The sequence below is a fragment of the Charadrius vociferus genome, unplaced genomic scaffold (genome assembly GCF_000708025.1).
Source record: "Charadrius vociferus isolate BGI_N301 unplaced genomic scaffold, ASM70802v2 scaffold702, whole genome shotgun sequence".
Lineage (NCBI taxonomy): Eukaryota > Metazoa > Chordata > Aves > Charadriiformes > Charadriidae > Charadrius > Charadrius vociferus.
The window spans coordinates 197475-212014 of NW_009647433.1; the positions used below are offsets into that span (position 1 = coordinate 197475).

A 14540-nucleotide genomic window follows, 5' to 3' on the forward strand; every position below is an offset into this window, starting at 1 on the left:
CAGCTCATGTTGAGCTTCTCATCCACCAACACCCCCAAGTCCTTCTCCTCAGGGCTGCTCTCCAGCCATTCTCTACCCAGCCTGGATTTGTGCTTGGCATTGCCCCAACCCACGTGTAGGATCCTGCACTTGGCCTGGTTGAATTTCATGAGGTTTGCATAGTTGTAACACCAACACAGTTGTAATATCCTGCTGCTTGACATGTGCTGGGAGGATGCATGAAGCTAAAGCAGCTTTTCCCACTTGCCCCTGAGAGCACTTTGCTGGGGCACAGCTGGCAGGATCCTGATGCACTGGGTCTCTCCTCCCTTTCAGACTGCGGGAGCCGCCCTGCCATGCAGAGTGCCAGCAGGATAGTCGGAGGGTCAGAAGCATCCAGAGGGGAGTTCCCATGGCAAGTCAGCCTCCGAGAGAACAACGAGCACTTCTGCGGTGCTGCAATCCTCACAGAGAAGTGGCTGGTGTCTGCTGCTCACTGCTTCACTGAGTAAGCTCCAGCCATGCTAGCTTGCCACCCTCCTGCGCCCCCGCCCTCCATTTCCAAAAGCTGCTGTAACTTCTGGTGCAACTTCCCACTGTACTTCCCACTGTACCACTCTGCCCCATCACGCCTCGTTTCCATCCCCTACCAGATTAAGCCATGGGCAGCTCCTGTCCCAGAGCAAATGGGAGGATGGCCGGAGGCAGCAACACCCGCACCGGGCTCTGGTTTGCAGGGTGATGCTGTGGCTGCAGGCTCCCACAGTGCCGGCTGTTTCTCTTCCAGGTTTCAGGACCCAGCCATGTGGGCAGCTTACACAGGGACGACCTCCCTCAGAGGCTCAGACAGTGGCACAGTGAAAATGGGCATCGCACGGATCATCCCACACCCCTCCTACAATGCCGACACAGCTGACTATGACGTGGCTGTGCTGGAGCTGAAGAGACCTGTGACCTTCACTAAGTACATCCAGCCCGTGTGCCTGCCAGACACTGGGCATCACTTCCCCACCAGCAAGAAGTGCCTTATCTCTGGCTGGGGCTACCTCAAGGAGGATTTCTGTAAGCAACGTGTGGCAGGCGGCAGAGGAGGCATGGTGGGGTGTGAGTGGTGCAGGGGGCATGGGGGAAGGGAACTCAGGCCATGCTCTGTCCAGCTGGGGTGGGCTGCTGGTCCTGTGCAAGGCTACCTGCGGTGAACTCACAGCTGCATTTGTATCGTTTAGTGGTGAAACCTGAGTTCCTGCAGAAAGCAACAGTGGAGCTGCTGGACCAGACGCTGTGCTCCAGCCTCTACAGCCATGTCCTCACAGACAGGATGTTGTGTGCTGGGTACCTGGAGGGAAAAATCGACTCCTGCCAGGTAAGCTTTGCCAAGGGAAGCCAGCAGACCTCCCTGCACACCTCCCTCTTTTCCCTCCCAGTACGCACCAAGAAGCAGGATCTGACACTATGGTCATGGTTCTCCCCTCCAAGGTTTGAGGCTGTGCCTTGCACCCAAGCACAGATCAGGGACTGCAGAAGACAAAAATGACCGTATGTTCTCTAGTGCTTAGAGCAGGGCATTGCTGTTTAAGGGGGTCTTTTGGCTATTGAACTACTTTTCTCTACTTCCTGAGCTGTAATCAGGGCTGGCACTACCAATGTACCTGGTAGGTCCTCAGATCAAAATCCAGATGGCAAAGGGCAGCAGTGGAGCCTAAAACATACCCAACAGTTTTTGGTGATCAACTTGGTGTTTTCCCTAGTTAACCTTTATCCAGCCTGGAATTGTAAGTGGAGAAAATCCTGCCTTTCACAATGCATGGGGAGAGGAGAACTGTGTTGTGAGAGGAGGACTGTGATTTCCATGGCTGTCCCCGTGGTTTGGCAGGGCCCTTCATACCTGCAGCCACCAGATGAGCAAAACTGCACTTCTCTGGCAGTAGCACTTCATATTTGTGTATCAAATGCAGTACAAACACCACAGAAGGGGCCAAGAATGGAAGATTCAGGTTGGATGATGAATGTGACCCATCCATTCATTACTCACCTGGAGTGATGCAACTCCCAGAAGGCACTGCCAGCTTCACAGACACCACATGTCCTACATCAGTGACACTCATATGGCCCCCACAGTACCAAATAACTAACCAGGGAACCATAAGCCGAATCAAGAAATCATCATGCAAAGATTAGCATGATCTTTTTGGCTTGTGTGTCATGCAATGAACACCCATCGTCTGGCTGTTCAGGGGGTGCTGGGCTTAACCTTTAAGAGCAGCAGTTTAACACACAATTAAACCAGTAGAAGTGCTGACCCTAGATTTTATGGAGGATGTCCTTGTGCTTTTCTGGCATATCAAGGGCACAAGGCTACTCCTTAATAGCAGGACAGCACGCCCATACAGAGGAGCCCCAAAGGCCTGCACCGGAGATCATCACTAGGCTGGAGCAAATAAGCAGAGGTGAGCTGGGATACACAAGGACAGACACAGTCCAGCAGAAGTATGCTGAGGGTGGCCAGGGCGACCTTGGAGCGTCCCCAGGGAGACACTCACCATCTGGCTTCTCTTGCAGGGTGACTCTGGTGGGCCCCTGGTTTGCCAAGAACCATCTGGCAAGTTTTTCCTGGCAGGAATCGTGAGTTGGGGAATTGGATGTGCTGAAGCCAGGCGGCCTGGGGTTTACACACGTGTTACCAAACTCAGAGACTGGATCTTGGATGCGATTTCTGCTTTCCCCCCCTCCATAGCTCGTACTGTCTCTCCAATGCACATCGGTACTAAGAGTAACGTGGTCAGCTCTGAAGAGCTCAACACCAGAGCAATCCCCACTACTTCACCAGCCCCAGCCGCCAGCAAGCCGGTGACTGCATCGAGACCACAAGGTACGAGCACCCATAGCGTGGGCACACCTTGGCAGGAAGAGTGGCTGGTACAGGTCCAAATGTCAGGTTCGTTCCTCTGCTGAGCTGAAATGACCTTCAGTAGGGCGACCCACACAACCCTTGCCTAAGTGCTAAGGGCCAAGGCACAAGTGACACTATCATCTGGCTGCCCTGGCTCAGCCCAGAGCAGCCTGGCAAAGTCATTCAGTACCTGCGCAGATGAGTTTCATGGGCTCCTTTGCTTATGCAACTGAATGTGTAATTTTGTCTGCTGTCTGTGCAATTGGTCTGCTCCAGCATGCCCAGGACAGGGTACTAAGACACAGCAGCGTCTGGCACTGTTTAACCTGTTGACCACTGACTTTTGTTTGCCACCTAAGGATCTCCAGCAGTTTAAAGTTGATGGCTGCAACTTCACAGCAGCTCTGCATCCTCTCCCTGAAGGGAAGGAGGGCAGGTGTCTATAGCTCCTGTCAGCTCCAAGGAGCCCTCCCAGCAGCTCTGCAGGGAGATACAGATGCAGGGTATTTTTCTAAATTTAGGATTAACTTTTTATCTGGAATGGTAAGGCTAAGAGGCACAGAGCTGCTGGTAACTTTGCTGTCAAGAAAGGCACAGGATTAAAGACTTGCAAGAGCAAGATGCAGAACAGCAGTTCGGGTGTATATATGGCTGTGCACGGCCACCATCAGGGACTGCCACGATCAGCAGGCAGGGCTTGGGGAGATGCCTCACACTTCAGCCCTGACCTGTCCCTGCTCAGACTTACTGGTTAGAGACAGCAACAGTCTCTCCTCGCTTATCTTCTGCTAGGAGTACTCACAAGTCATGCTTTGACTTTTGTTCAGAGTGTGGAGGACGACCTGGCTTCTTTAAAGCCAGCAAGATCGTGGGAGGAACAGATGCTTCCAGAGGAGAGATCCCCTGGCAAGTCAGCCTGAAAGAAGACTCAAGGCATTTCTGTGGAGCCACCATAATTGGAGACCGTTGGCTGCTGTCGGCAGCTCACTGCTTCAATGAGTAAGAGTCCATCCCTGCTAGCACTGCTGTTCCAGGTTGCCTGGCCATCGGCACAGAGCTGTGCAGCTCTACACCCCCACGTAGCCAAACCCACAGCTGTCATATTGGAGTCACTGGGGAAAAATAAGAACACACATTGGACATTAATTTTTGTTATAGCAAGAGATTGAAAGTAAAAGGGGTTTTGTGGGGAGGCTGAGATGAGGCAGGGAAAGGTTAATGTAGCCTGGGCAGGGAGGAAAGACAAGGTATCTAATGGGGTGGAAAAGGAAAGGTGCCACCAGAGAGTTTCTTCAAAAAACGTAACATTAAAAATTGGCTGTAATATAGGAAATAGAGACATGTAGTCAGTTGTTAAAGGGAAGATGGGTCATAGAATCATAGAACGATTAAAGATCATCTAGTTCCAAGACCCCTGCTGTGGGCAGGGACACCTTCCACTAGACCAGGTTGCTCGAAGCCCCTTCCACTAGACCAGGTTGCTCCAAGCCCCGTCCAACCTGGCCTTGAACACCTTCAGGGATGGGGCAGCCACAGCTTCTCTGGGCAACCTGGGTGAGGGACTCACCACCCACACAGTGAAAAATTTCTCGCTGATACTGAATCTAAACCTGCCCTCTTACAGTTTGAAGCCATCACCCTTTGTCCTATCACTACGTGCCCTTGCCAAAAGTCCCTCTCCAGCTTTCGTGTAGGTCCCCTTCAGATACTGGAAGGGGCTTTAAGGTCTCCCCAGAGCCTTCTCTTCTCTGGGCTGAACAACCCCAACTCTCTCAGCCTGTCCTCCCAACAGAGGGGCTCCAGCCCTCTGATCATCTTTCTGGCCTCCTCTGGACCCACTCCAACAATTCCATTCTTGCGCTGAGGACTCCAAAGCTGGATGCAGTACTCCAGGTAGGGTTTCATGAGAGTGGAGTAGAGGGGCAGAATCCCCTCCCTTGACCGGCTGGCCACCCTTCTTTTGATGCAGCCCAAGATTTGGTTGGCCTTATGGCTGCAAGCGCACATTGCCAGCTCATGTTGAGCTTCTCATCAGCCAACACCCCCAAGCCCTTCTCCTCAGGGCTGCTCTCAATCCATTCTCCACCCAGTCTGTATTTGTGCTTGGGATTGCTGTGACCCACATGCAGGACCCTGCACTTGGCCTTGTGGAACTTCATGAGGTTGGCATGGGCCCTCCTCTCAAGCCTGTCCAGGTCCCTCTCGATGGCATCCCTTCCCTCTGGTGTGTCAACCACGCCACTCAGCTTGGTGTCATCAGCCAACTTGCTGGGGCTGCACTCAATCCCACTGTTCATGTTGCTGACAAAGATGTTAAACAGCGCCCCTGAGAAATGCCACTCATCACTGGTTTCCATTTGGACATGGAGCCATTTCCATTTGGACATGGAGCTGTTGACCACAACTCTTTGAGTGCAGCCAACCAGCCAGTTACTTATTCACTGAGTGGTCCATCCATCAAATCCATGTCTCTCCAATTTAGAGACGAGGATGTCATGCGGGACAGTGAGAAACGCACAAGACCAGGTAGATGATGTCTGTTGCTCTCCCCTTATCCACTAACACTGTAACGCCATCATAGAAGGTCACCAGATTTGTCAGGCATGACTTGCCCTTAGTGAAGTCGATGGCTCTTGCCGGCTCTTGCCGATCCCCTCCTTATTTTCCATGTGCCTTAGCAGAGCTTCCAGGAGGATCTGCTCCATGATCTTGCTGGCCACAGTGGTGAGACTGACCAGCCTGTTCCCCGTGTCCTCCTTTTTTTCACTTTTTGAAAATGGGGGTTACGTTTCCCCTTTTTCAGTCAGTGGGAACTTTACTAGACTGCCATGACTTTTCAAATATAATGGAAGGCGGCTTAGCAACTTCATCCATGAGTTGCCTCAGGACCCGCAGATGGATTGCATCAGGTCCCATGGACTTGTGTACCTTCAGGTCTCACACTTGATCATCACCTACAGTGGGCAGTTCCTCATTCTCACAGCCCCTGTCTTTGCCTTTGTCAGTTCAATCCTGGATAGTTCTGTTAAACAGCAAGAGCCCAAGCCCAGATTATTAACAACCTAGATAAAGAAATGAGTAGCAAGAAGGCAATGTTTGTCAAGAATAAAAATTCCTGAAGGCAGAAAAGGTGGGGGACTATGAAGAGTTCCAAGACAACCTTATGCATTAAATAGCTGGGCAATAAAGCAGCAAGTCAAATGCAAGGTCGGCAAGTGTGAAGCACATAGCACAGAAGCAGTGCTGTCTGTGCAGATGATGATGGGTGTCTGTCAGCTTTTGCCAGTCAGAAAAAGAGGTCAGAAGTACTGTGGATATTGCCATGAGAATAGCAGTTCTGTGGGCAGTGGCAATTAAAGAGCAAGTGAATGCTAGTAATCATTAGAAAAAGAACCAGTATGTTGCTGGTAATCCACAGCATACTGACTTCTCAAACATTGCACACAGTGATAGAATAATATTTTAAAAGGCCAACAGAAGACACAAGGATAAGCTGGGTGTGGAAGAGCATCCGTAACAAGCACGACAAAATAGATAGGACTAGACTTGGGAAAAGATACAATTGGGTGGGAAGGGACTGTCTGATAGGGACTATACAAACAAAGTGGTTAAGGAATGCCTTCTTACTGTTTTTGTAAGATATCAAATAACCACCAAGAGCAGGTGGAAAACAATCAAAAGGAAGCAGTTCTTCATAAATGATGTCACTAAACTGAGTGCTTGAAATTCACATGGGGTTTGTTGCAGTTTGGGCCGGACTGATTCAGTTAGTTAGAAGAGGCTTAACTGAAAAGTAAAATTACTGAACAGAAAATTGGTTCTGGTTTACCTCAAACCAGGGCAGGGCTTAAAAAAAAACCACAAAGGAATAAAAACAACTCTAGAAAAATCCAAATAAAATCCAAAAGTTCATCAAGAATGTAGAGACACCATCTGTGTGTCAGAACACTCCTGAAATCAAAAATTTCTGGAGGTGAGGAGAGGATTACCATATTTACCTGCTCTTCAGGAGACATCCAACATGTACCACTGCTGGAACCAGTCTTTGGGACTGACTTAGCAGGGCTGCTCGTCTGTGTGCTGGGCTCTGCTTTGGTAAAGTAAGGTTTCAACACTGATCATTTAAGAGTTGTCTGCAATTTAAATGTCAGAATTCATGCTAGGCATGCATGCATGTTTAGGATTATGTATTTGCAGGACAAATCCAGAAGAGATCGAAGCCTATGTGGGCACAACATCACTCAATGGAACAGACGGGAATGCAGTGAAAGTCAATATAACAAGAGTGATCCAGCATCCCCTCTTCAACCCTATTATTCTGGACTTTGATGTGGCCATACTTGAGCTGGCAAGACCTCTTGTCTTCAACAAATACATCCAGCCTGTCTGTCTCCCACTTGCTGTGCAGAAGTTTCCTGTTGGCAAGAAATGCATAATTTCTGGGTGGGGTGACCTCCAAGAAGGGAATGGTAAGCAGTGGTGCATTCATTACCAGTTGGTTTGCTCTGTAGCAGTGACAGATTCGGCAGCACTGCCTGTTCCACAGTGACCCAGACAGTCCTGGGAGCATACAGGACAGGGGACAATAACGGGGACAGTAAGGAACTGCTGGGAACACAAGAGTAAGGGCACACAGAGCACTGCCTTAAACTGCAGTTATTTAGAGTCACCAGCAGACAAGAAAATGGAGAGAGCAGCTTGGCAGGAACCAGGAGAAACCTGCTGGGCTCCCCTCAGTAGTTCTCCCATTTTAAGCAAGAGTGGGGCACTGCCTCAGTGGCCTACTGGAGCTCTGGCAGGACAGCAACCCTGTTCAGTTGCAAAGATGTTCCAACTAGTTAGAAAAAGCAAAGATCCCATTGCAGGGAGAAGGCCTGAGAGTGGCATGTGTGCTACCAAAAAAGCCCTACTGTCCCTCTAACAGTTGACCAGGAGCCCACAAGCTGCCAAGACAACAGAAACTCGCTGCCTGTGTGCAGTATCCTGAACTGCACCATGGGGCAAGCCAGGAGCCCCAGGGCTGCTGAGAGGGCTGCTCATATAGGACTCAACTCCTGTCTGGGATTAGAGCCTGTTTTCCTGAAATATGTGTTGTGTCAGTCTAAGAGCAATTTCCCTCTGCTGCACTCACTAATCCTGTGGTTTTCACACAGTCACCAAGCCTGAGGCCCTGCAGAAAGCCTCTGTGGGAATCATAGACCAGAAGACCTGCAACTTCCTCTACAACTTCTCCCTCACTGACCGAATGATCTGTGCTGGCTTCCTGGAGGGGAAGATAGACTCATGCCAGGTAAGAGTCTGGGATTTCTCTACTCCTCTGTGGATTGTTCCAGAATGCTGGACTAACTCACAGCCTCAGCTCATCCTCGGGAAATACTGAGCTGCTGTGGCCAGGCTGTAATCCACATGTACCTTAGCTCAAAAACCCAGCCCACTGCCCTGGAGCTTTAGAAAAGTAAATAAAGCTCCATCAAGTTGAGCATGACTTAAACCAACATCCCACTTCTCTATCTGGCCAGACTGGAGTCCTGGATGAAGCACATCTCCTGTGGCAGTGAGACTGGTAGTTGGTGGTGGCTGTCCTTCACTTGTGGAAAGGTGCTGTCAGGAGCTATTAACTTCTGTGACAAATACCACTTGTATCTGTGCAGCCAGGTTGAGCCATTGACCCTAGTTTCAGCCTCTGCGCACTCATGTCTTGCACACACACTGCATGGCAGCTGACAGCCCCACGGGGCTAGGGAAGAAGAGTTTGGGGCAAGCTAAGTCCTCCCAGTGTGGCTGAGGGGCAGCTCCATGTAGACCTGCCTTGGGGAGATTGGGCCTGAGCAGCCATTGCCTTGCTTCTTCCTTAGGGAGATTCAGGTGGACCCTTGGCCTGTGAGATGACCCCAGGAGTGTTTTATCTGGCCGGCATTGTGAGTTGGGGAATTGGTTGTGCCCAGGCTATGAAACCTGGTGTGTACTCCAGAATTACCAAACTCAAAGACTGGATCCTGGATACCATCTCACAGTTGCCCAGTCCTGGCACAAGCACCTCTTCCAGTTCAGCCATCACCAGCACTTCTACTGCAGCCATCCTCACCCGCCAGCCTAGCACAACAGCTGCAAGTCCAATTGACAGAACCACCCTGGGGATGAAGATGACCACAACCATGAAAGAAACCTCCACAGCTCTGAAAAACACTGAGCCTGTCAAGCCCACCCAAACCCCAGGTAAAACTGACAACAGATTTATTGACATGTTGGTAGGAGGCCTCCAGCCCCAGCACATAGGGTACTGAGCAGGCCATGGGTTATTGCCTTCCAGTGGTGCCTTGTACCAGTCTCACCTTCAAGTGTTCCAGCAAGGTCTGTATTGGAAAAGAAAATCCCGAATGTGATGGCATTGTTGACTGCAGCAACGGCTTCGATGAGCGCAACTGTGGTGAGTACTGCTTTGCAGCGTGCGACTGTTGCCCAGCCTTATTCTACATTACCCAGACTCCACAGTGCAACCCACCAACTTCACATGGGCTGTCTCAGGCCCCACATTGTACAGTGGGGGCATAGGCCAGCCCCTTGTGGTCCACGTCCTACTTGGTCCACCAGAGCCTACAACAAGATAAAGCTGGATGAACAGGGTCCAAATTTTCCGCCAGGGAATGTGGCCCCTTCTTCCTATGCTATGAACATTAGAACCCATTTCCCAGCACACAGGCCTTCTGTCTGCTAGTACAAGCTGGCAAGACAGCTCTGCAGAACGTGGCAGCCCAGAAGTCTTGTCATCCCTGGGACTGCTCCTTGGACTGCACATTCCTTGCTGGGTCACGGCTCAGACAGTCCATCCAAACGTCCCTCTCCTCATATACCACATTCCTGGAAGGTGTGATCTGTGATAACAAGTAAAAGTTCCCAAACCATACATGTCTGCCAAGCCTCGCCTCAGATGGGTGAATGAAATTCATCACATCCTACTGCTCTGTCTCCCCAGAAGGCTGCCCCGGGGCACAGACTATGGAAGGAGGGCAGCTATCCCTTTCACTTATGGTTACTTAAAACCATGGTGCCTCTTCTTCTGTCCCAGACTGTGGCCTAACAACTTCTCTGGCCTTCAGCAAGATCGTGGGTGGCAGCACTGCAGCTCGAGGAGAATGGCCTTGGCAAGTCAGCCTCTGGCTTCGGCAGAAGGAACACAAGTGCGGGGCTGTCCTCATTGCCGACCGGTGGCTGCTCTCTGCAGCTCATTGCTTTGATATGTAAGTCTGAGATGGACTAGTGAAGGCAGCTGACTCTCGGCCTCACTCCCATCAGCCCACCTGCCCTTCCCCCTTCCTCACAGTCTTGCACCATGGCTGGGATGCTGCGCCCCACTGGAAGCACACATTCCCTATTACAGGTGTGCCCCTGCAGGTAAGCATGAAGAGGAATGAGTGGAGCAAAGCCTGGGTACTTCCACAGTGTGATGGAGACAGGGGTCCTGGCCTCACAAGGTGTGGCCATACTGCATCCCAGCCCCACAAGTGGAGGAACAGCCCTCCTTCTGAGGCCATGCTCCTAACAGCCAGGTTTGCTGTCTTTTTGCAGTTACAGTGACCCCAAAATGTGGGTGGCCTTTCTAGGAACACCATTCCTGAGCAGCATCGATGGCAAAATGGAGAAAATATTCCGTATCTACAAGCACCCTTTTTACAATGTCTACAGCCTGGACTACGATGTGGCACTACTGGAGCTGAATATGCCCATCAAGTTCAGCAACACCATCAAACCTATATGTCTCCCAGACAATTCACACATCTTCCATGAAGGAGCCAGATGCTTCATCACAGGCTGGGGCTCCACAAAGGAAGGAGGTACTAGCTGAGAGGGCTCCCTCACATCCATGATGGCCAAGCTAAATGCCACCTACCCTGTGAGCCCAAACATCTACAATACCCGCTCCACTGCCCCAAGCATTCCCCATGCCATGACAGACCCTGCAGGAGATACCAACCTGGGCAAGGCCTGATATCACCACTATCTCCTCCCCAGCCGCCATGCACTGCACACCTCCATTGGTTATACCTCTGCCCACTCGCAGCCTTCCCAGCTTTATACGTGCCAGCCACTGTGCTCCCCACCCCTGCAGCAGCTGCTCCAGCTGTGCCCCTGCAGTACAAGGACCATTCTGACCATTTCTATCTGGTCAGCTAAACTGCCTGACAAAGTACACACCAAAGGGACTTTCCTGTGCTTGTGCTGCTGGGGAGGAACACTTTCCCACTGCAGGTCTCTCCCTTTGGCAAGCAAGTAAGGCCACAGAGGCCCTACTCCTACACATACTGCTGCTTCTTACGTGATCTGCACCAAGCTAACAGTGATACTTGTCTCCTCAGGTCTCATGTCAAAGCACCTGCAAAAAGCAGCAGTGAACATGATCGGAGACCAGGCCTGCAAAAAGTTCTACCCTGTCCAGATCAGCAGCAGGATGGTGTGTGCTGGTTTCCCACAGGGCACCGTCGACAGTTGTTCAGTGAGTGCAAGAGCAGCAAATGCTGCAGCTGTGACAGAGCAAACTTGTGCAAAATCCCCAGGCTATTTTCTCTCAGGAGGGCCTTGCCCTGTCTCCCCTGGCTCAGCTGTCCATCCATCCATCTCTACTGGCTGTTGCCATTATCCAGGCCCATCCTGCATACACCTCATTCTGCTTGCCCGACCTGTGACAGGTCAGGGGAACATAGAGAGGTAATGCCAAGCAAGAGACCACAGGGATACCATGGAGTCCATTTCATGACCCTGTTGTGTCTCTGAAACATGCTCTTCTGTGTTCCAGACCCCAACCTCAGATTGCACATATATCACTGAGCAGTCCTCCAGCTTGAAAGCAGGCTCCTGGGGAGGTGGGGAACAGGACAGCAAATGCTCCTATGTCCCAGAGAGAAAGAACATCCCACAACTGGGGGGGCTGGGCTGCCTTTTTGGCTTGATACAGGACCCTTTTCCTCTCTCTGCAGGGCGATGCAGGTGGGCCCCTGGCATGTAAAGAACCCTCAGGGAAGTGGTTTCTAGCAGGAATCACAAGCTGGGGCTATGGCTGTGCGAGGCCATACTTCCCTGGTGTCTACACCAAAGTCACAGCTGTCCAGGGCTGGATTGTGCAGCACCTCAAGCTCTGAAGCTGCATTTCGCCACTCAGGGAAGGCGACGAATGAGAGGAGTAATCGCCAGAGGATGCACTCACCCCTCAGCTATTGCAAAGGGGTGAAGATGGCCTGCAGTTGTTAAGCAAATGCCAGTGTTGTGTGACCCACTGCAGTTGTGACACTAAGGCATTTGATAACTGCTTTGCATAGAAAGGTACAATTCTAGACATTTTCTATAAATAAATGAGGCCTGTCCCATCTTAAGACCTGGCCAAACACCCTACACATTAAAACGTGGCCTTTCTAGTTGGAGGGGTGCCTGAAACACCTGCCAGATTCATGTAGTTTGGCTGACCTGTCTATAAGCTGTCATCCCAAAGCCAAGCCAAGAGACAAGTAAAATTTGCCCCAGCCGAGTTACACGTTTGCAGAAGCCTCAGACCTCACTGCCTTGATGGAGCTGTTACGTTGTGCAATGGCTTCTGGAAGCCATATCCTACTGTTTCCACTCAATGCTTGGTACTAGTAAGCTCAGCAATGATCCTCTGGCTCACCATTTGACCACAAGTGAAGGTACGACCAAAACATTTGGACTTAAGACTGCACAGGCCCTCATCTGTCTTAGAGAATCAGGACAGGCTTCTCACGTTTCCCCATGCCTCCAGCTCCCTTTGCATAAGGGAACAGGTGATTAAATTGATAAAGGCACATAGCCACACAGACCGCTGTTCTGCCTAAGCTAGGAGGGGAAAATTCAAAGTGCTGAGATAGCGGCCCAAGGATACAACTCCTTCAGTGGGAAGTCAGGTCCCACTAGCCAGCATAAGGCAGACAGACACCTTTGTTCACAAGAAAAAACTGCTGCAGAGCTCACGTCAAGTCTTAGGCAGACTTAGACACCTCCTCATAGACTTGACCACCAAAACTGAAGAGCAGCTGGTACCCCAAATTCTTTCCTAGTGTTTGGCTCTGCATTTGGGTATAGCAAGAGATTTCTTCTTTCCCAACCCAGCTGGCAGCAAGATCCACCACTTTCCCAGCTACAGCACTAGCAAGGTGGGAGACCTGGCTTCCAGGCATGGCTCAGCCTAAGACGGGTTCAGACCCATGGCTGGAATACTCGTGGGATGTTCCCATCAATGAAATTGGACTGCTGCACAGCCAGTGCCATAAAATTCATAAAGCCATAAAGAAAAGTAAAAAGGCCCCTAAGCAAACATGGCTGGAAAGCACTTTATTTTCAAGTAGTCATCCCAGTCTGGATGGGAAACTCCAGTTCAGTTTCAGTTAGTCCAAAGAGCCAGTTATCTCCAAATAGTTTACCTTGTGAGAGAACACTTTAGTCACTTCACAGTAGCCACCACATTGGGAGATTAAATGAACTCAGATTCTCCTGCATGCCTTTGCATGTCCTAGCAGCTAAGGAGACGTCATCCTTCCAGTATGTCTCCCTGCCCCAGCAAACAGTGAAATATTTTATAAAATACAGAAGAGCTTCAAAAGGGATTTAAAAAATCTCACTGCAGGGGCATGCACACTTTGAATCTCCAACACTCTCCTCTCCGAGCTGCTGTGCACACACCATAAACCGACCTTTCCAGGAGAGGCATGTAAGCCAAGAACAATACAGAGCCCCAAAGCAGACCCAAATCCTCTGCTGCCTAGAAGGCAGGCTCCCAGATGGAACATCCGTGCCAGAGCCAAACAAGAAGTTACAGAATATCATAACCACACAACACATTTTATTCTATAAAGAAATCAATGTAAGTACTTCCCAACCCTTTTCATTCCCAGCTGTGCTTGTACAACTATTTGCAAGGCTGTGCTGTAAACCTAGAAAGAGCACCCTTGCTCTCCAACACACTGCTTGAGCTGACCCAAAGCATACGAACCCAAATGTGACCCCAAATACAGCTATACAAAGACAAGGGAAGAGAGAGCCACATGTGGCATGTGGAGCATCTTATGGCAGCTTTTCCACTGATGAAAAGGCACTGGGCAACTACCTGAGGGGTGGGTCCATGCTTGCTTCCTGGGCAAAGTGACTGTGTTGCTGGCTTGGCCCACATTTTCCATAGAAGGCTCCTTGCCTGTCGCAGCACTTTCAGCAGGGATTTATCAGCTGCTATATGCCTTGGCCAGTCAGGACCGTTGGCAAGGGCATGAGGCAAATCAAGCAGCTCACGGTGAAGGCTGGAAAATTCACTCACTCCTGGGACTGGTGCTAATAAAAGCCAAAGGATGCAAAAGGTTCAGCGAAGGTTTATTGCTCTGCCGTGGCAGGGGCTGGAAAGGCGGCAGAACTTTGCCCCCAGCCAGCTGGACTGGCTGCTCGTCCCTTCCCCACATGGTGCCTCCCTCGTCCAGGAGCCCGGGGCGCTTCACATGTTGGCTCTCTCCCGCTGCAGCCGAGAATTGTAGGCTCTGGAAACCGCGTTCCAGGCGTCCATATACCGGTCCATGCACATGGCGATGCACTTCTGCAGGACAGAGAGCCCTCAGCGCTGGCCGCGGTGGGGAGACTCGCGGGGACCCGCGTCCCCCCGACCGCGCTCACCTGCTCCGAGGTG

The 14540-nt window shown here is 50.9% G+C and overlaps 1 protein-coding gene across 1 annotated transcript in view; it reads left to right on the plus strand.

Annotated features, from left to right (window-relative positions):
• Window positions 1–12230, plus strand: part of TMPRSS9 (transmembrane protease, serine 9) — a 16967-nt gene extending 4737 nt beyond the window's left edge. The window contains exons 7-19 of the mRNA XM_009880582.1: window positions 316–487; window positions 767–1041; window positions 1206–1342; window positions 2539–2848; window positions 3697–3868; window positions 7067–7338; window positions 8023–8159; window positions 8725–9085; window positions 9180–9296; window positions 9936–10107; window positions 10436–10701; window positions 11224–11360; window positions 11842–12230. Of these exons, the coding sequence (XP_009878884.1) occupies window positions 316–487; window positions 767–1041; window positions 1206–1342; window positions 2539–2848; window positions 3697–3868; window positions 7067–7338; window positions 8023–8159; window positions 8725–9085; window positions 9180–9296; window positions 9936–10107; window positions 10436–10701; window positions 11224–11360; window positions 11842–12003 (2690 nt within the window). The 3' untranslated portion in view covers window positions 12004–12230. The remainder of the gene's footprint in view (window positions 1–315; window positions 488–766; window positions 1042–1205; window positions 1343–2538; window positions 2849–3696; window positions 3869–7066; window positions 7339–8022; window positions 8160–8724; window positions 9086–9179; window positions 9297–9935; window positions 10108–10435; window positions 10702–11223; window positions 11361–11841) is intronic.
• Window positions 12231–14540: the final 2310 nt, after the last annotated feature.